The 18598-nt window shown below is 63.7% G+C and overlaps 4 protein-coding genes across 4 annotated transcripts; all 4 read right to left on the reverse strand.

Annotated features, from left to right (window-relative positions):
• Positions 1–148: 148 nt before the first annotated feature.
• On the reverse strand, positions 149–5223 carry N4BP3 (NEDD4 binding protein 3). The gene is made up of 5 exons (XM_059860480.1): positions 5065–5223; positions 3022–3465; positions 2276–2830; positions 1828–2085; positions 149–1596 (listed from the first exon to the last, which is right to left on the reverse strand). The coding sequence occupies exons 2-5, from the start codon at positions 3433–3435 to the stop codon at positions 1024–1026; spliced, it is 1800 nt and encodes a 599-aa protein (XP_059716463.1). The 5' UTR covers positions 3436–3465; positions 5065–5223; the 3' UTR covers positions 149–1023.
• A 3148-nt stretch (positions 5224–8371) lies between these two features.
• Positions 8372–10927, reverse strand: B4GALT7 (beta-1,4-galactosyltransferase 7). The gene is made up of 6 exons (XM_059859846.1): positions 10746–10927; positions 10280–10633; positions 9577–9802; positions 9272–9355; positions 8999–9103; positions 8372–8835 (listed from the first exon to the last, which is right to left on the reverse strand). The coding sequence occupies exons 1-6, from the start codon at positions 10910–10912 to the stop codon at positions 8680–8682; spliced, it is 1092 nt and encodes a 363-aa protein (XP_059715829.1). The 5' UTR covers positions 10913–10927; the 3' UTR covers positions 8372–8679.
• A 230-nt stretch (positions 10928–11157) lies between these two features.
• On the reverse strand, positions 11158–14946 carry LMAN2 (lectin, mannose binding 2). The gene is made up of 8 exons (XM_059859847.1): positions 14776–14946; positions 14578–14696; positions 14378–14495; positions 14047–14126; positions 12726–12887; positions 12307–12421; positions 11796–11915; positions 11158–11651 (listed from the first exon to the last, which is right to left on the reverse strand). The coding sequence occupies exons 1-8, from the start codon at positions 14915–14917 to the stop codon at positions 11491–11493; spliced, it is 1017 nt and encodes a 338-aa protein (XP_059715830.1). The 5' UTR covers positions 14918–14946; the 3' UTR covers positions 11158–11490.
• A 508-nt stretch (positions 14947–15454) lies between these two features.
• LOC132334359 (ADP-ribosylation factor-like protein 3) lies at positions 15455–18598 on the reverse strand. The gene is given in 7 exon segments (XM_059860335.1): positions 15455–16286; positions 16359–16544; positions 17308–17358; positions 17464–17580; positions 17669–17860; positions 18160–18234; positions 18236–18598. Coding segments are annotated over 7 exon segments (771 nt in total). The 5' UTR covers positions 18338–18598; the 3' UTR covers positions 15455–16238.

Genomic DNA, 18598 nt, shown 5'->3' on the forward strand with positions numbered 1-18598 from the left:
CCCAGGAGCCCACCCAGCCCCACCGTGACTCACGGCCATGCCCCCGCCCGTTGTACCGCCCAGGCCGGCACCACACTGTCCCCCTCACCCCCACCCTCACGGTCGGAGCCCCCCGACCCCGAGGGAAGCAGAGCAGAAGAAGCCAGGAGAGAGAAATGCAGGTTTATTGCAGGAACGGGGTGTGGGGCCAGGCCCGGCCTTCACGTGGCTCTGCTGTGACACGCACAGAGCAGGGCTCTTTCCTTCCAGCACCTCTGGGCTCCCCAGCTCCCCCTCACCTCCCCTGGGAGGGGGGACCCCAGCCTCTTCCCCAGCTCAGGCACATGCCCCAGTCCTCTCTCCCTTCCCAGTTCCTCCCAATGTGTCAGAGCACCAGTTCCCATCCCTCCTTGCACAAGGCATTCCCCCAACTCAGCCCGAATAAAGCTGCACCAGCCACCTCCACTGCAGAGCAGCTCCACACTGGGAACACAAGACATCCCAGCAGAGGTGCTGGGGCAGCTGCCCCCTCCCAGCAGCACCAGAACTCCTCGGGGTTTCCTCCTCTGCCTGCCCAGAGGCACCACCAGCCCCAGGGCCCTGCTGACAAGGCAGTCACTGCAAACAGTGGCTGCACCCCCCCTAGCAAGGCAGTGGGGTAGGGGACAGGGCTTAAGCTTCTCCTCACAAGACATTAAGATGGGTTGTAAGAACAGGGGCAGCAGAGCAGGAGGGACAGGGAATGTTTCACAGGGTGCTTGATTTCTGCCCCCCTGGCAGAAGGAATCAGAGGGCAAACACTCCTGGAGTCAGAGCACGGGGCACATGCAAGACCCCCACCCTGGCACAGATGACCCCCCCGCCCTCCAGAGACCCCACCAGCAGGGCCTGAAGTGCTGCAAGAAGGAGAAGCTCCCCTGTGGCAATCGGTCCTTCAGCCCAGGGCAGCGCAGAGCGGGGCCAGTCCTTGTGCACACCCTGAGACCGTCCCTTAGCAGCGGCAAGAGACCTTCCCCCTTCTCAGTCCCACTGGCATCCCGCCCCTCAGATCTTGGAGGACTCCACCCGCTCGATCCAGGGCGAATCGATCCTGACATCCCTGGGCTCCGCCCGCAGCTGCCGCAGCTCCCGCTCCAGCGCCTGGCTCCGGTGGTACATCTCCATGTAGCTGGCCTGGAGCTCCCGCTGGTACCGCAGCACCTTCTCCTTCTCCTCCTGCCACGTTTTCCTCTCCAGCTCAAAGTTCACAGCCTGCAGCTGGCCCTGACGCCGCTCCCGCAGCAGCTCTGCCCACAGCCACTCCACCTGCCGCTCCAGGGGCTCCGCCGAGTCGCTCTGCAGGCCCCGGCACTTGGAGTCATCAGTTTCGCAGCCAGGGAAGTCCTGGCATGACGGCATGGGGTCATCACCCAGGGGCAGCGAGGTGCTGGGCTCTGGGGGGCTCTGGAAGGAGTCTGCCAGCTGTGCCAGCTGCGAGTCCCTGGCCTGGACCTCTGCCTTGGCCTCCCGCAACTGCGTCTTCAGGCTGAAGATCTCCCCCAGCTTCTGAGCCATCTCCTCCTGGGTGTCCCGCAGCTGCTGCTTCAGCAGGGAGATCTCTGCTGCTTTCTGGCATACCTGCAGGGTATGAGGTGAGCAGTGAGGAAGGGCTGGGGGAGCAGGAACCCAGAGGTGGCAGCACCCCAAGTTGTCCTCGTGGGAGACTGTAAGCACCACACATGGCTCATCCCTCCTGTACTGTGACCCCGAGTGACACCAGAGCAGGGAACTGCTGCCCCCATGCTGGCCCCATAGCCAGGAGGTTGGCAACAGGGAGGGGAGGGAAGGAAAGGAAGGAAAGGGACTCACCTCCCACTTGGTCTCCTCCAGTTTGGGGCTGCCATGCTCGCCCTGGGTCTGCCGGAGCTTGCTCTCCTCACACTGGCACTGCTGCAGGCTCAGCTCCTCCTGCAGCCGCTTCTTCTCCTGCTGCGCCTTGTAGAGCTGCAGCTGCAGCGCCCGCTGCCCGCGCTGCGCCTGCTGCATCACCTGCTGCAGCCGGGCCATGTACATCTGCTTCAGGTCCTCCAGCTCGTCCAGCCACAGCCGCTGCTTGTCCTCAAATGCCTGCCAGCACAGGTGGACACTGGTGAGGGGCTGTAGCCCCAGGAGGGACCCCAAGAGGTCCTGTGATATTTGATCCTCCCACGCTTGGGCATTCCAAGCCCATCACCCACCATGGCAGCTCCTTCACTGCTCCTTCCACCCCCACATCCCTGCCTGGGGCACCCAGCACCACCCCAGTCCCACGGCTCACCTGAGTGAAGGGGTCTTCAGTCTCACTGAGGCTCCTCTTGAGCTGCCGCAGCTCCCCTCCCGTCTCCTGCAGCCGGTCCTCCAGCTGCTTCACCGCGTCCTCCAGCGAGTAGGAGAACTCGTACGGCGGCGGGGGCTCGCCGGGGCTCTGCAGCCTGCTCAGGGTGGCCATGCTTTTGCAGGACAGGGGCATCTTCTCAGGGGCCAGGGTGTCCCTGGGGCTCCGGGAAACCCTGTCCAAGGAGCCCCCGATGTGGTTGATGTGGCCCATGGAGGCGCTGAACTGGCTCTGGGCAGGCTTGAGGCGGGAGCCGTAGGACGGGAAGCTCTGGATGGAGTTGTGGCTGGAATCTGAGGCCTCATCCAGGCTGATGGCGTGGAGCAGGTGGGTGCGGAGCGGGCCGTGCTGCGGGGCCGCCGTGCTGCTCTGCGACAGCAGCGTGTGCAGGCTCCCATTGCTCTTGGACAACTTCTGCCCCTTGGATGAGGACAGGCCCTGCATGGAGACCAACCCCTTCCCAGCCACTGCCTTGAAGGCCGAGGGCCTGATACGACACTGAAAAACAAGAGCAAGGTCAAGCATTGAGAATGCTTGAATGCTCTTCAACCCAAAGAGAACCCCCACACTCCCAGCTTCATATCCCCGAACATCCTCAAATCCCCACATCCCATCCAGGGTGCAGATCATCCTGCTCCATCCCCATCCTCTCGCAGACTAGGATGTATTTCAGGACCTCACAGCCTCACCTTGTCGAAGCGGCCCCGCTCCGGCAGGGAGCTCTTGGAGAAGTCGGCCCCACGGTGATGCTCGCGGGAGCAGCGCTCGGGGGATCGGTTCTCGCGGTCACTCTCGTAGTCCCGCTTGTAGCAGGCGCCCGATGCCTGGTGCTTCCGCTCCGCCCGCGTCTCCTTCTTGGCCCCGTGCAGGTACCCAAAGAGCTCCCGCTGGTTCGGCCCCTTCCGCAGCAGCCCGTCGGGCTGCCGGAGCCCCCGCGAGCCGCCCAGCGGGGCCCGCAGCTCCAGGGGGGACAGATCCTGCTTCTCCACCAGGCTGCCCACGCTGCCCATGCTGCCAACGACGCCGACGGGCTCCGAGGAGAGGTAGGTGCCGAGGACACGCGTGTCGGGCTCACAGGTCACAGGACCCTGTGCTGCTGCCATGGAGAATTAGAGAAAAGCCCAGAACCAGCACTGCCGGGGAAGAGACAGAGTCAGCGATGCCGGGCAGCCGGGACACACCCCCGGCACCCCCTTTCCCAGCCAGCCCCAAGGGCCCACACGGGCTCCTGGCACTGGGATGGATCTGCCACCTCCCGTGCAGCTTCCCGGGGAACAGGGCACAGCACGCACGGGGCGGGGGCTCCCCGCCGCTGCCCCCACCACGGTGCAGCGCCTCCTCCCACACCCAGCCCCACCTCCCGCCCGCGGCCGGGGCCGCCACCAGAACAGGCACCTGCCGCCCAGCCAGGCGGGCGAGTTCGGGAGCCGGCAGCACCTGCCCAGGCCTGGCGCCAGCCCCGGCCCGGCGGCACCCAACCTCCCCGCCGGGACCTCCGGCTCCGGACACCCTCTGGAGACCTTCCCAAAATGTCCCTGGGGATGCCCATCAGTGCTTCGCACGGGACGGGCACTCTGCGGCACCACGGGGACACTTCCCGCACGGCAGGGGCGGCACGGGCTCCTGCAGCTCGCAGGGCGAGCTCCCCACGGCCCCTTCCATCCACGGGCATTCCCTCCCCAGCGCCGGGCAGGGAGCAGGCGGCCACAGCCCAGCTGCTGTGTGCGTGCCGGGGACCCCGCGGCCGGACATGGCGAGAGGGGGTGGGAAGGGGCAGGATGCCGACGGGACAATGCAGCTTCCTGCGCAGGTGGCCGGGGGAGGAAGGATGAGAGGATGCCTTCGGCCTCGGCTCTGGCTGCCCAGCGCTAGGGAGGGGACGATGGCCTCACACCAGTGCAGGGGACATAGAGAGTGTGGCAGGGGCGAGGCAGAGCCCCCAGCACCGCTCCCAGCCTCGCCGAGGGCTCCGGGGCCGGGTTACACCCAGGAAGCTGCCCTGGTTCTCAGCACCACGCGCCGGGTAAACAAACACCCCGCTTTTAATTGCTGCCACGCACAAACCTGTCTGACAGCTCCCGGCCTGCGCTGTCACCTCCCTCTGCGAGCCCAACACCTGCTCCGGGCACCGGCACCCCACGAAGGGCACCAGGGACGGACCCTCTGGAAGGATCGGGGCTGCCTGCGGTGCCACCGGGCGCGTACGGGGATAGGGGACAGGGATGTTCCCATGGCTGGGGGCGGGGGGCATGGATGCACATCCAGCCCCCGGCACTGGGGAGCAGCTCGGCCGAGCCCCGCAGCGGCTCCTCCCGGCACAGGCGGCCGAGGAAGTAGGTCAGGTTGTGGGAGGTTTGGGAAACGCCGGGGGAGCCCGAAGGTGTCCTGCCTGCGGCAGGGAGGGGATCCCCCTCCAGGCGGCAAAACACCGGTCCGGCCAGCCTGGCTCCTTCGCGATCTGCTCCCAGTCCCAGCCGTGCCCAGGCAGGATACGGCCACAAACCTTTTCCCTTTCCCACTCCCATTCCACCCGGGAGCGAACGGTAGGGTTGGAGGGAGGCGGGCGCGGGACCCCGCGCAGCCCGCTCCGCGCCTCCCCGCAGCCCCGCCGGAATTTCCGGCACGGAGAGGGCGGAGGGGGCAGTCGGTGCCCGGGCCCGAGCCCGGGACAAAGCCCCGCTGGCTGCAGCGCAGCGCGGGAGGGGGATGGGGCCGGCCGGCCCCGCACTCACCATGCCGGCGGCGCTGCGGTCCCGCACGGCTCCGCTCCGCGCTCCTTCCCTCGCCGCGTTTGAACGCGCCCCTCGGCCGCGGCCGCGCGGGGCGGCGGGCGGAGCCGGCACCGGCAAATCGCGGGGCGGGGGCGGTGGGACGGGAGGGGCGGGAAGCAGCAGCAGCAGCAGCAGCAGAAGGAGGAGGAGGAGGAAGGAGGAGGAGGAGGAGGAGGAAGAAGAGGAGGAAGGAGGGGTCGGTCCGGCCGTGCCCACGGCGGGGCGGGGCGGGGCAGGGCGCGCTGGCTGCGTGCGGCGCCGACACTTGCGCGGAGCAATCTCCGATGGCGGGGAGAGCTCCGCAAATCCCCCAGCCACAGCTCCGGCACCGGCAGCACCGGCGCCGCTCGGCTCCCGGTAACCCCCTGACAGGCGGGCTGATATTCCCGCCTGAGTATCGCCCACCAAAGGTGGAGAGAAATATTTTGCTTCGTACCTGCGGCGTGGAGAGGGGTCTCGACTCCATGGGACACTCTCTGTGACACTCCTCTAGCAAGGCAACCCCGTGTTCCCCCCTCACGGCACCCTCGGGTGGGCAGAGCCGCACAAAGCCCCGGGGACACGGCGCACCCACCTGGGGCTCCCGCCTGGCCTGGCGCCAGTGAGACGGGCGCGCTTCATCCCTCTGAATCACATCCTGGCCTGGAGCCGGTTTTGGCAGCCGCAGGGAGCGAGCATCCCGGCACGGGGTGGACCCGGTCACCGGTGTCCCTGGGAGCAGGACACCTGCAGCAGCCCTGCTCCGTCGCACGGCGGGTGCCGTCTGTCCCCGGCAGGGACCGCACCGTCCCCAGCCCGGTGTATCGCTGTGCTCGCACCCCGCTCGCTGCCAGCTCCCTCCGCCGCACACCCGAGTCCTCAAGCTGTGCTGCCAGTGCTCTCCCACACACACACACTGTCCCCGGTCCCTGCTCGCCGGGCTCACATGCTGGCAGTGTCCTCGGTGCGCTGCCAAGGTACGCTCCGCTCCCTCGGGCCTCAGCCCCCGTTCCCCGCAGCTCCTGTGCCCAGCGGCACCAGCGTGCCCTCTGAACAAGGGAGCCCTTCCCAACGGTGCCATGTCCCATCCTGCTGGCCTCAGCAATGTGTCTGCCGTGCCCTGGCCCTCTGCCTGGAGCTCAGTCCTGAAAGGGCCCCCCGGCAGCCCGCGGGCACTGGCATCATCCCACGGGCTCGGATCGGGCAAGTTGCAGTGGTGCCGGGAGGCTCACGGGGCGCTGGTCACGGCCGCACCCCTCCTGCCCGTCTGCCCCGTTTCCTGCTCCTCCTCGGGCTGCATGCCCCCAGCACGTCTGCCTGGATAGCAGCTTCCACAGGGCCCCGGAGCCTGGCCCTGCCCGGGTCACTCCAGCAGCCAGGGATGTCACCTTCTCCAGGCACAGATGCTTCAGCTTCCTCTGACTTTTTCCCCAGTCCTCTCTCTCTGCTCGCCTCATCCCCCCAGAGCCCCCCTCTAAGATACTACAGCAATTTCACATGTCCACCAGGAAAGAGCTCTGAACAACCCACTTTATAACAACCCAGCAATAAAAGCCACCGATTGCTGCACCTGCTTGAACAGTAATTGGGAGCCCAGAAGGGGGGTCACAGAGGGGCAGGGCTGGCCCTCCAGGGGCCCTCTCTGCCTCTGAGCATCCTGATGTTCTCCTCAGGCTTGCTGAGAGCATGAGAACGCTGGGAGGCTTTTGGCTGGGCTCTGCAGGGCTCCTGGGACAGCAGGCAGGGTGTGATCCATCTGTGGGGAAAGGTAATGGGGGAAAACTTCATCCCCTCCCGCTGGGCCATTGCCGATACCGAAGCGTGGAGGGGGGAGCAGAGCCGAGCGACCTCCGAGTCACATTCAGAGCTATAAAAGGAAGCCGGGTCTCCAGCAGGGTGCCTCTTCCACAAAAGCAACCGGGGGATGAGGGGGCTGCGAGCAGAGCTGAGAAATAGCTGCCAGGCAGCAGGAGAGGAGCCTGGAGCGCTGAGCCAAGTGCGAGGTGCACATATGCTCTCTGTTTCTGCACAGCTACGTCTCTATGAAACCTGCCCCAAATTGTGTCATCTATTTTGAACGGCACAGAGAAATACTTTGATCTGCCTCCACCAGCCCTGGCTGCCGTTCAGGCACCAGGAAGGGGCTGCCACACAGATGGCTGATCCCAAACCTGTGCCATGGAGAGGCAGGAGTGGGGCTGCTGCGCCAGTCTCTCCCTCTGGCTGCCCACAGCAAGGGCATGACTGGTCCTGGAACACCCGTGGAGAAGTGCACCAGCTGTCCAAGTTCACCAGCACCTTCATGCCAGATAGCAGCGCTGCTTTGGAGCCAGCAGGCTGGAGAGGCCATCAGGAGCTCTTGGACAGCACAGCCCCACACTGCCCCAAGGCTGAGCCTGCTGCTTCCATGATGCAGAGCAGATCCTCACCACCCTGCACCAGCACCTCAATCCCTGCCTCAGAGGCAGCCCCCAACACCCTGTCCAAGGGCTCCAGACTCCTCTCCCAGCTCCAGAGCAGCACAGAGAGCAGAAGGCACCAGATCCCTCCAGACACCCCATGCCACAGCCCCTACAGGGTACATGAGCCCTGCACTTGGCTCTGATGCTTTTTTCCCTCCCTCCCTCCCTCCCTCCTCTCTGGAGCTACTCGTCTTCCCGGGATGGCAACAGCTTCTCTCTGAGGATGCAAAGCAACCACTCCAGGAAGTGGAAGGCAGGAGACAGGACAGAAGGGGCCAGGAAACGCAGAGGGCCTGGTGCCAGTGCTAGTCATGGGGCTGAACAGAGGGGTACTGGCTGTTCAGCTGGGTCTGCCCAGCCTGAGGAGGCAGCAGCACCCACAACGTGTGCCAAGACCCCAGAGGAGACATCTGATTTTCCAACCCCCCCAGAAAGGCTGAGGCAGCTCACCCGTGGAAGGCAGGCAAGGAAAGCACAGCGTGAACTCTCTTCCTCACCCCAGAGAGGTCCTGGCCTACAAGTGCTGACACCCAGCAGTGCTGTGGATGCTGGGGCTCGGGCACGGCTCAACCACAACCACTTCCTGCAGTGAAATGCCAACAGCCCAGCCCTAGGGGCACCTGGCAGCTGGAAGAGGCACCATCTCTCTCAGAGCCCATTTCAGACTGGCTTGGCCTCTGAGCCAGAGCAGCTCAGAGCAGCTCAGAGCTCACCTGTCACACAGAGAGGAGCTGGGGCCAAGCCAGGACAGGTGTGCTGAAGGAAGGTGAAGGGAACAGGAAAATGGAGTAGTGCCAGCACAGCCCAGGGCATTCACAACTCACAGGTGCCCTGACAGTTCTTTATTGTCCTCTGAGCTGCGTGGCAGCTCAGCCATGTCCAGCACAGGAAAGCCACCTCCTGCAGCTGCCCTGGGAGGCAGCACCAGCGCCTGCAGCGACACCAGCGAGTCCCACTCTCAGCCTCTTCTGTTGCTCCCAGCAAAGTCCAGTTCTCAGCCTCTTCTGCTCCTCTGTGTCTCGCCAGCACTGCCATGCTCATCCGCTGCAAACCCCTGCCTGCTCCAGGCAGCTGCACGGCAGCCAGGGAGCCTTGGCACCAGCACAGAGCACACGACTGGCACGCAGGGACGGGCTCAGCCAAACGTGCACCAGGGGGTCTCGTTTGTGTCACAGTCCAGCAGGATATTGAGGACGGTGCAAGGGGCTCCTGCCACGCTCAGGTCTGTGCGTGACTCGATTCGGTACCTCACGTTGTTCAGGCCTCCCTCCCGATCCACCTTGAACTGTTCCTGAGGAAGAGAGAGACTGCTCGGCCCAGGCTGGAAGGGAGAAGCACCCAGGGCCCGGGGAGGGAGCCAGAGCTGGCAGAGGAGGACACGAGCAAGGAGGGCTCAGAGCACGTGGTGACCACAGCCCCAACCTCCCGTGGCTCCCCTGGACCACAGGTCTCACCTGCTTCTGCGCAGCGATGCGCTTCTGGTCTCTCTTCCTCCAGGCTGGGTCATGCAGGTGCTGGAAAGTCTCGTATCCAGTTGTGATTCCAGAGGGACGACGGACCTGGGAGAAGAGCAGAGCTTCCCTAAAGCTACTGGAAAACCCCTGCACCTGCTGCTGGAGTGCAGGGCTGCCTTCCCCACACCCCAGACTGGGGGGCCACAGTGAGGGACAGGTGAAGAGATGTAAAAAAGGGCAATTTCAAGCCAGGAGGGTGCAGAGACCCCTTACCTGGAGACCAGCTCCTTTGATGCGTCGGTAAAACTCATCATCCTCACGTCCCCAGCCCCAGAAGCGGTTGGACATGCCATTGCACTGGAACGAGAGCAGCACCATAGCAGCCAAGGTCCAGCACAACTCCACGGCCTCAGAGGAGCAGACACCAGCCCAGCCTCCCCTGTCCAGCCTCCCAGCAGCTCAGACCACTGGCTCTGACCCCAAACCATTTTGATTCCTGTCCCCACTTCCCAAACTGACCATGATAATGTCATAGCTCCTGCTCCAAACTGTCTAGGACATCCCACCCAGGAGCTCACCAACTCATAGTGCTGCTTGGTGAGCAGCAGGATGCCACCCACGTAGGTCTTGTAGTGGTAGAGTGGGTGCAGTTCAGGGGATGCCACGTGGAAGGGCCCTGCCTCTGGGAAGCTGTAGTCCAGGTGCTCGTTGAGGGGCAGGAGATCCACGTCGTGCATGGCGATGTAGTCGGTGTCGTTGCCGCTCTCCAGGAAGCCCACGTTGATCAGGGATGCCCTGTTAAACCTGCCACAGGACTGGGGGCTCTCAGTGCCACGCACAGCAGCCACTGTCCCCACACATCCCCCTGCCACAATCATCAATGCTCAATGTCTGAAAAGTCCCTAGACTTTGCATCCTGCAACTGCACCTGTGCAGCTTCTCCCTGCACAGTGAGCTGGAGGTGACAGCAATTCCAAATACCCCATGGCCTGTCTTTGACTTCCACAGTCCCCATATGTTTGCTGCTGCAGACCTGTGACACTGGGGAAAAAGCTGAAATACCCGAGGATAAAGGATTCTATGCTAAGATTCTATTCTTGCCAAGGAATAAGGAAGCAAACCAGCACTTTTCCATCTCTGAGCTCTAGAATGAGCAGCTTTGGGGAGAGCATCACACACTGCTCCTGACATCCTGCTGCCCCGGTCCTTTGCTTCTCTGCAGCACCCTCCCAGCACTCACAGAGCTTCGGGCGGGACCCCCTCGGCACAGGGAGGCTATACCTGAAATGATCCACTTGGTTGAGGATGAAGATGCGGTGGCGGATCCTCTTCTTGCTGAGGAAGCGGTGCATGTAGGGCACGAAGGCCAGCAGCTCCTCGAAGCGCTCTCGGAAGGGCACCAGCAGCGCCAGCCGGTGCGGCGCCCACGACGGCTCCTCCTGGGGCGGCTGCGGCGGCGCGGGGGGCGGGCAGGGCTGCCGGGGAGCCCCCCGGTGCTGCCCGCCCGGCGCCGGCCCCTCGCCCGAGCAGCTCAGCTGGAGCCAGAGCAGCGAAGCGAAGCCGAGCAGCAGCGCCAGCAGGAACAGCGGGAAGGCGGAGAGGCGGCCGGGGAAGAGCCGCAGCAGCGGCGGGGACCTGCGGGATGGCGCGGGGTCAGCGCACGGCGGGACCCCCGCCCCCGCACCGCGATAGCATCCCCCGAGTCCGCCCAGCCCCCGGTGCGACCCCCCGGTACCGCCGGGCTCACCCTCCGCCGCGCAGCCGGAGCCCGTCCCTGCGGCGGGCCGGGCCCATGGCCCCCGGCCCCGGGACACGCTGGCGGCGCCCGCCGCTCCCCCTGCTCCCCCGGAAACACGGCCCCGATCTCTTCCGCCGAAGGGGCGGGGCGGGGGCGGGACCGGCCGCCGGGGACATCCCCTCCGTCCCGTCCCACCGCCACCCCCTCCCGGGGCTCCTCCGGAAACCGCGGGGACACCGCACCACATCCCCTGCAGGTGCCGTGAGCGCAGATCCGCGGAGCCTTTGGGTTCCTCCCAGGATTGCCTCCCTGCACCCCCACCAAACTGAGATCCCCCAGTCCCAGTTCCTTCAGCCCCCCACAGCAGCACTGCCCGTCCTGCCTCCCTTCTCTCCCCATCACACAGAGCCAGAGCCACGGGTGGTGTCAGTCCTTTAATGCCCCATTCGCAGCCCCCTCCCCTCAGCCCCTCATGTTCACACCTGCCCCACGCAGCACAGCAAGTCCCAGCAAGGCGGGGAGAGCGCTGGAAAAAACAGGGAGCAACCTCCAGGCTCCCACACCAGAGCTCTGGGGAGCCAGAGGGCATCATCCCCCTCAGTCCAACCTGCAGGAGGCCAAGAGCCGGGCAGGGGTTACAGCCAAACAGACAGGTAAGAAAATACTTCTGGTATTTCTCAGAAACAGCATTTAGAAACCACAGTTTTTTTACAGCTCCCCATAAAAAAAGATGGGTTTGGGCACAGGTGCTCCACTAGTAGAAACGCTTGTTCCGTTCCTGGCGTTTCTGGAAGACCACAGCTCCCACCACAGCGCAGACGATGATGCCCAGCAGAGCACAGAGCAGGAGCAGGAACACCTTCCAGCCCGTCAGCGGGCCGCTCCGGAAATTCCCCGTCGGGTCATCCACGTTGTCTGCAAGGGTAAGAACAGCTATAGAGACCAACAGAACCTCAGCTCCTGTGGAGTTTAGCAGGGTGCCATGCCTTCAATGCCTCCCAGAGTCCAGCCCCGACCTCCCAATCCCCCATGGAAGGTGTCCAAAGCCCACAGGCTCACCTTTGGGAGATTTAAGGAGGCTGACCCTCGGCTCAATCTTGGTCCAGTCAACAGTCTCATCTTCTACAGGGTGCTCCACCATGAGCTGGAACAGCTTCATCGAGATAATGTCGTGATTGTCTGGGGAATAACCATGAGCAGCAAACACCATCAGAAGCTCTGAGATGTCCACACACTCAGAGCACCCCTCAGACCATCCTCTGCCAGGTCCAGTCTCCTTCCCTCTCAAGCCACCCTAATCCCCTGGTATCAAACTGCAATCCAAAGACATTCCTTAGCTCTCAGTTGCCTCCTTTCCCCAGACATGGATCCCAAAAGGGTTTCAAGAGCCCCGTGAATAATTCAGAGAAAGAAAGCAATGGAAACTATCCAATCCATCAAGTGTTGCAATTACAGAATCACAGAGTTTTTAAGGCTGGAAGGGACCTCTGAAGATCCAACTCCTCTGCCAAGAAAGGGTCACCCAATCCAGGCTCCAAACACGTGTTCCCCTTAGCGAAGCCCCTCTCACCAGAGAGATCTCCAGTGCCAGCAGAAGCACCAAAGAAGTACCCGGTCGGCAGCTGCACTCCTGCGATGTCGATGCAGTTCTTCCATTCGTTCTTGTCTTCCACGTCAGTCATCACCTGCAAAACCACGAGAGGGTCACACCAGGAATGTTCAGAACCATGGGACAGGCTCCAACCTCCCTGCTCAAGCAGGGCCATCCCAAATCACATAGATTGTGTCCAGATGATTCATTACCATCTCCAGCGAGGGACACTCCACACCCTCTCCAGCCAATCACTTTTGGCACGCCACTATCCTGCCTGGCTGCGCCTCTTTTGGAGCTGGAGGTGCCAGAGAGGCAGTGGCTGAGCCTGGAACACCACCTCCAGCCCTGGTGGAGCCAGCCCTGCCCCCTGAGAAGCAGGCCCCCCTGGGTCTCACCGTGAGCCGGCCGCGGGAGTAGCGCACGGCCAGGAAGGTGTCGTGGTTCTGGTTGCGCAGGTCGGCCGAGCAGCCGGCCAGCTCCGTCCAGCGCCCGTCCTTGCTGTGGTCGTAGCTCAGGGAGCCGTTGTTGACCATGGCTGAGATGTAGGGGAACACACGCTGTGGGGACAGACAGGGGACACGCTGTGGGAGCTCTGGGGCACAGCCAGAGCCCGCAGAGGGAGCGGGGTGGGAGCACGGCGCGGCGGCAGGGCCGTGGTCAGGCACGGAGCACGGGATGTGCACAGCTGCTGCTCCACCTACAGCTGCTTCTGAACCAAGCCAGAGCTGCCTAAAGCAGAGCCACCCTTCCTGAGCTCCCATTTCAAGACCCCCATCCTGTGATTCTGTGAATGAACCCACCCTGTACTCCATGGCCACGGCAACCAGACTGTCCCACACTTGCAGAGTGGCTGGGTAAAAATCCCAGAATCATCTAGGTTGGAAAAGACCTCTGAGAGCATTCAGTCCAACATGTGACCAATCCCCACCTTGTCAGCTAGCCCTGACTGCCACATCCAGTCGTTCCTTGAAAACAAGAAGTGTAAGAACAGAGCACAAGACCCAGAATGGACAGAAATCTACAGAAGCAGCAAAACCACACACAAGGCTTTGTGATCACTGGATTACCTACACCAGGAGAGGACAACTGGAGGCAGGAATTCACCTCCCATGAGCATCAAGGCAACACGGAGATGGGTCATTTCCAGGTGCTTTATGACTGAAGTATCATGGTTTTGATGGCACAGACCCCAAAGCACAGTTTTGTTTTCTGACTGTGCCATAATGAGATCCACAAACACAGAGCAGGACAGAAGAAAAGAATCCCCAGCCCTCACAGGACTGATCTGTCCCATGGCCACAGGGAATTCTGGAGCAAAAAGGCAGCCCAGGAGTTTCTTTCAGACACAGACAGGTTGCGAAGAGAAAATAAGGGGAGAAACATCCTGGGACGAGTATCCAAAGCACAGAGGTCAGGGAATAACACTCAGGATGAATATTAGCAGGTAGGGCTGGGTTTACCCCAGCTCTGTGCCTGCTCTCCTGTGCAGAGAAGATGCCTTGGAAACATCTGTGTAGCCAAGAGCAGCACAAGAAATAGCAAGGAGCTGCTTATCTCCATTAATGCACACAAGCTCTTCTCTTTACCAGTTCCCAGGACAGGAAGAGCAAACCATGCCCAACTAGAGAGAGACTTTTCCTTGGATCAGGTGAGAAGCACTTGGAGCAGGAAGGGAATAGCCTGCTGGGCACTGCACAAGCTGCCTGGAGCACTCACCTCCGTGGCCTCATCATTGGGATAGGTATCAAGGAAAATAGCCAGCCCATGGAAGTTGTCCTTGCTGCCAAAGACAGGACCTGGAACAGGGCAGAGGAGTGGAGAGAAGAAGAGACAGAAGGAGATGAGAATCTGTGCTCAGAGAGTTCTGAGCTGTACCAGCTGTTCACTGCCAAGCAGGTGGCTGATGGCACCTGCTGCCCGGGCAGAACACACGGGACACGTCAGCCCAGCCTAGCGAAACCAGAGCGGGGAGCTCCGAGCCGTCCCTGGCCAGCTGCCTTCCGGGACGGGCCCCGTGTGCTGCGGGCCAGCCGCTCCCGGCACCGACCTGGCGTCAGGCGTTCCTGCGTGTACCACAGCGCCAGCCCGTCCCCGTGCAGGTTCTTCTTGCCGGCTCCGTGGATCTTGAAGTGGACGTGGAGCTCCCAGTCCTTGAGGAAGCAGGGCTGTGGGAGAAACACCAGCGGCGTCAGGGCGTGAGGCGCCAGGCCCGTCCCGACCCCCGCCCGTCCTGCCCCGGGCTCTCACCACGCGGTTCCAGATGGAGCCCTCCCGACTGCGCTCGTCGGGCGTCAGGCGGACGTACTGGCTGGTGACCATGGTGCTGCCCGTGAAGTCCCACAGAGGCATCGCGGCGGAGCCCGCGCCTGCAAGGGGCCAAGAGAGCGCGGATCAGCCCGGGCCGCTCGCGGGGCGCCCTGAGCGCCCCCCCGGGCCCGCGCTCACCCTGGTACGGCTTCATCAGCGAGTGCTCCCGCTTCAGGTGTTCGCTGTTGCCATCCGTGAGCTCGGCGGGCACCGGGCGCGGCCCGGCCAGGGCCAACAGCAGCGCGGCCGCCGCCACCAGCCCGCCCGCACCCGCCGCCATGCTCCGCTTCCGCCTTCCGGCGCTCCGCCCTCGGCCCCGCCTCGCTACCCTAGCAGCCAATTAGAAATCCGCGCTCACTGAGATCCCGCCTCCAGACGTGAGCGGCATAACTACTCGCCTATGGCAGGGGAGAGAGGCGGGGCCAGCGGGGCGCGCACTCCCGTAGTGAGGCGGGAGGCGGGAGGAGGGGGCCGGCGTGCGCTACGCGTGCGCGGCGGCACGGGGCGTGCCGGGAGGTGTAGTCCGCCCGCCTTCCCTGGGCCGCATCACGTGCGCGGCTCGTGCCGCCCGGGGGACGCGTAACCCGCCCCGACGGGTCCCGGGAACGGGAACGGGATGGGCACGGGAACAATGGGCACGGGAACAGCCCCGGGGTGGGCTCGGGAACAGCCCCGGGTTAGGCACGGGAAACGGGAATGGGAACAATGGGTTCGGGAACGGCCCCGGGATGGGCACAGGGAACGGGAACAATGGGCTTGGTAAGGGTCCCGTGGGCCTCGCCGGGGCGTGGAGCAGGAAGGACAGGCCGAGGCAGCATGGAGGTCGCAGCAGCTTTATTGAGGGTCGCAGGTGTCCCCCCACCCCTCCGCCACGGCAGCCGTGGGGGCCAGGGAGCGGAACCTCCCAGCCCTCCGGATGGGCACCTCCAGCCCGGCGACAGCAGCCCCGCTGGGACACAACGCGTGTGGTACCAACGGGGACAGGGTACAGGGACCCCTGGGCGGCACAGAGCAGCCCCCGCTGGCGCCGGGCCGATCCCTTCGGTGGTGGCTGGTCTTGTCTTCATGCTTGTCCCGAGCCCTGTGCGCACATGGGAACTCCTCTGGCCAGCGAGAGGTGCCGAACAGAGGCTTTCCCGAGCAGCTGCCACGGCTGGGGCAGCACTGGTACCATCCTGCAGGAGCACAGGGGGACACGGCACTCGGGGGCCTGGCAGTGTAGCTAGCACCGTGTCAGGGTGCCCAGGGCAGTGTGTGGGTCACAGCAGCCCCTGTGGGGTGTGACAGCAGCCAAGATGGACAAGTCCTGGGCAGGTTCTCATGCTGGAGGTGTGCAAGCCCTCGGCACGGTGGGACACGTGCTTCCCTCCAACAGCACGGGGGCTGCCGGGGAGTCAGGGGTGTGAGGAGCCCGTGGAGGCCCAGGAGGCAGGGAGAGGGGAAGCCAATTGATTAGTGGAAGACTGGGTGGGGAAAATCATCCGAGCATGGCAGTCCGAGGCTCAGGGCCTAGCCGAGGCTCGGGGGGGAACCGAGGGACCAGGGGGATTGGCCATGGCATAGGGACCTGCAGCTCAGTCCCGTCTGGCACTTTGCAGCTCTCACTTCTTCCTGTTCATGATCTGGCTGGAAATCCAGTTCATCCCATCCTGGAGGGGAGAAGGATGTGAGCGCAGGACCGTGGGCCCAGCTCTGCAGAGCCCACAGGCCCCCATCTCTACCTGCACCCCTTCCCCAGACAGGGCTGAGCAGGCCTGGATCTGCCACTCCCGGTCCCGGTAGGTGTGCAGGCTCAGCCCCTCTGCGATTTCAGCTGCAGGTGCTGCAGTCACCAGGTCCTGCTTGTTGGCAAACACCAGCAGCGGGACCCCCGTGAGGGACTCGTCCTCTGTGAGCTCTGCCAGCTCCTGCCAAGAGAGAAGCTTCTCCCAGGGCTGCTGCCCTCCTCCATGGAGCTGCCCAGCATGGGCTGGACACCTCAGTCCTCCAAATGCCTCATCCCTCCTCTCTGGTACTCATGGCAGATAAGGAGTCTTGACGTTCCAAGGGAGAGAAGCTCCCAAAGGAGTCCCAAAGGACTCTCAAAGGAGTCTTGACGTTCCAAAGGAGAGAAGCTCACCTCCTGGAGCTCCATCAGCCCAGGAGTCACATGCAGGGCTGCTTGAGGACTGAAATCCTCCCAGCCCGGAGAGCCCTGGGCAAAGGGCAGCTGCAGGAGGCTCCTGGCAGTCCCGAGGTGTCTGGCACACCCACACGGCCGTCTGGTGCCGGAACAGCCGGGGCTGGCACTTGGAGTCTCACCTTCCTCTCTCAGAGCTCCATTCCCAGGGTTTGTAGCTGAATTTGGTGCTCATAAACCTTTGGCCATATCACTAACCGGATGCTGGGGGATGGGATGAGAGTTGGGTACTGAGGGGTCACTTTCTCCAGGACTGTCACCCCGGAGCTGGGCACCCTTGGAGCATCCCAGCTCAGGGGGATTTGCTGGGCCATGGAGTGTGGTAGGTCTGAGATCTTGAGCCTTCCTGCAGAGCTCTAGGGACAGCATGGCCCCTTCTGCAGCACTGCCCCATAATTCAGAGCAGCTTTGTGTCCCCCTCGTCCCCAAAGAGCTGGTGCCATAGAGATCTGAGCCCCAGGACCCCACAGCCACCCCTCACACACTCATACCTGCCCTGTCTCCTCAAAACGCTTCTGGTCAGCACTGTCAATGACATAAATCTGCCGTGGGGACAAAAGGGACAGTCAGGGGCTCCTTGCCTGGCTGCACAGCCCTGCTGTGGGGCCCACACAGCATGCACAGGCTGGGGGTGCTGCCCCACTCACCAGCAAGTCTGTGCTGCCCAGGTACTTCTTCCAGTATGGGCGGATGGAGCGCTGCCCCCCGATATCCCAAACATTCAGCTTCAAACCGTGGGACTGCACGCTCTTGATGTTGAATCCCTGCGTGGGGACACAACCCCCAGTGTCACCCAGGGGATGGGTGAGCACTGCATCCTGCGGCCCACCCGTGGCCCCCAGCAGCCCCTACCTGTGTGGGGGTGATGGTGCTGACCTCCTCGGACGCCAGGCGCTTCAGCAGCGTCGTCTTGCCCGCGTTGTCCAGCCCCAGCAGGACGATGCGGAGCTCCTGCTCCGGGGATCCCTTCAGCTTCTGGATGACAGAGAGCAGCCCCTGGGGGCAGGGGGTGCTGGGGGAGCCCTGTGGGGTGCCGGGTCCCTTCTTTGGGAGGGGGGAACTGGGCACGCTGTTGGCTTTGGGTACCTTGTGTCTATGGCCTGGGCGAGCATCAAGGCCCAGCTCCCAAGGTGTTCAGGCTCAGGGTGGCCCCACAGCAGATCCGCCCAGCCCCAGTTCCCCCCCTTCCCGGATGTGCTGTCCCAGCCCTCGGACCGCTCCCAGCTCCTGGGCACGCTGGGGGGACATGTCCCAGGCAGAGCCCTGCTCTGCCAGCCCTCCTGGCACCACCACTGAGGGCTGGTGCTGCACTCCCCGCTGGAGCCGGTGGGATGTCAGCGGACCCCGCTTACCTTCTGCACATCCCCCATGGTCTGGGAGTCGCTGCGGCCCGCGGCACCGCCTGGGGAGCTGCCGGGGGCTCGTCCCCGGGGCCCGCCGGTGGGTTCGTGACTGGCACGCTCCCCGTTCCCGGGGGAGGAAGAGGATTACGGGCTCCGGAATTAGCTGCTGTTCCTCCATTTACCCACAGCGTTAAATAATGCCCTCGGCAAATCCTCCAGCCAGCTGTCGCCCCGCCGTCGCCTATCCCCGGGATAAACCAGGTCCCCCCGGGCTGGGGCACTGGGGTGCAGGGCATCCCTCTCCCTACGGGGCAGGGGTCCCAGCCTGGGGGGATGTCGTGTCCGGGCACAGGGCTGGCACAGCCTCACACACTGGGATACCTCACGCTGAGGCAACACCAAGCTGTCCCCTTGCAGGATGGCAGAAGGAATTGCTGAG

The sequence above is a fragment of the Haemorhous mexicanus genome, chromosome 15 (genome assembly GCF_027477595.1).
Source record: "Haemorhous mexicanus isolate bHaeMex1 chromosome 15, bHaeMex1.pri, whole genome shotgun sequence".
In the NCBI taxonomy this organism is placed as follows: Eukaryota; Metazoa; Chordata; class Aves; order Passeriformes; family Fringillidae; genus Haemorhous; species Haemorhous mexicanus.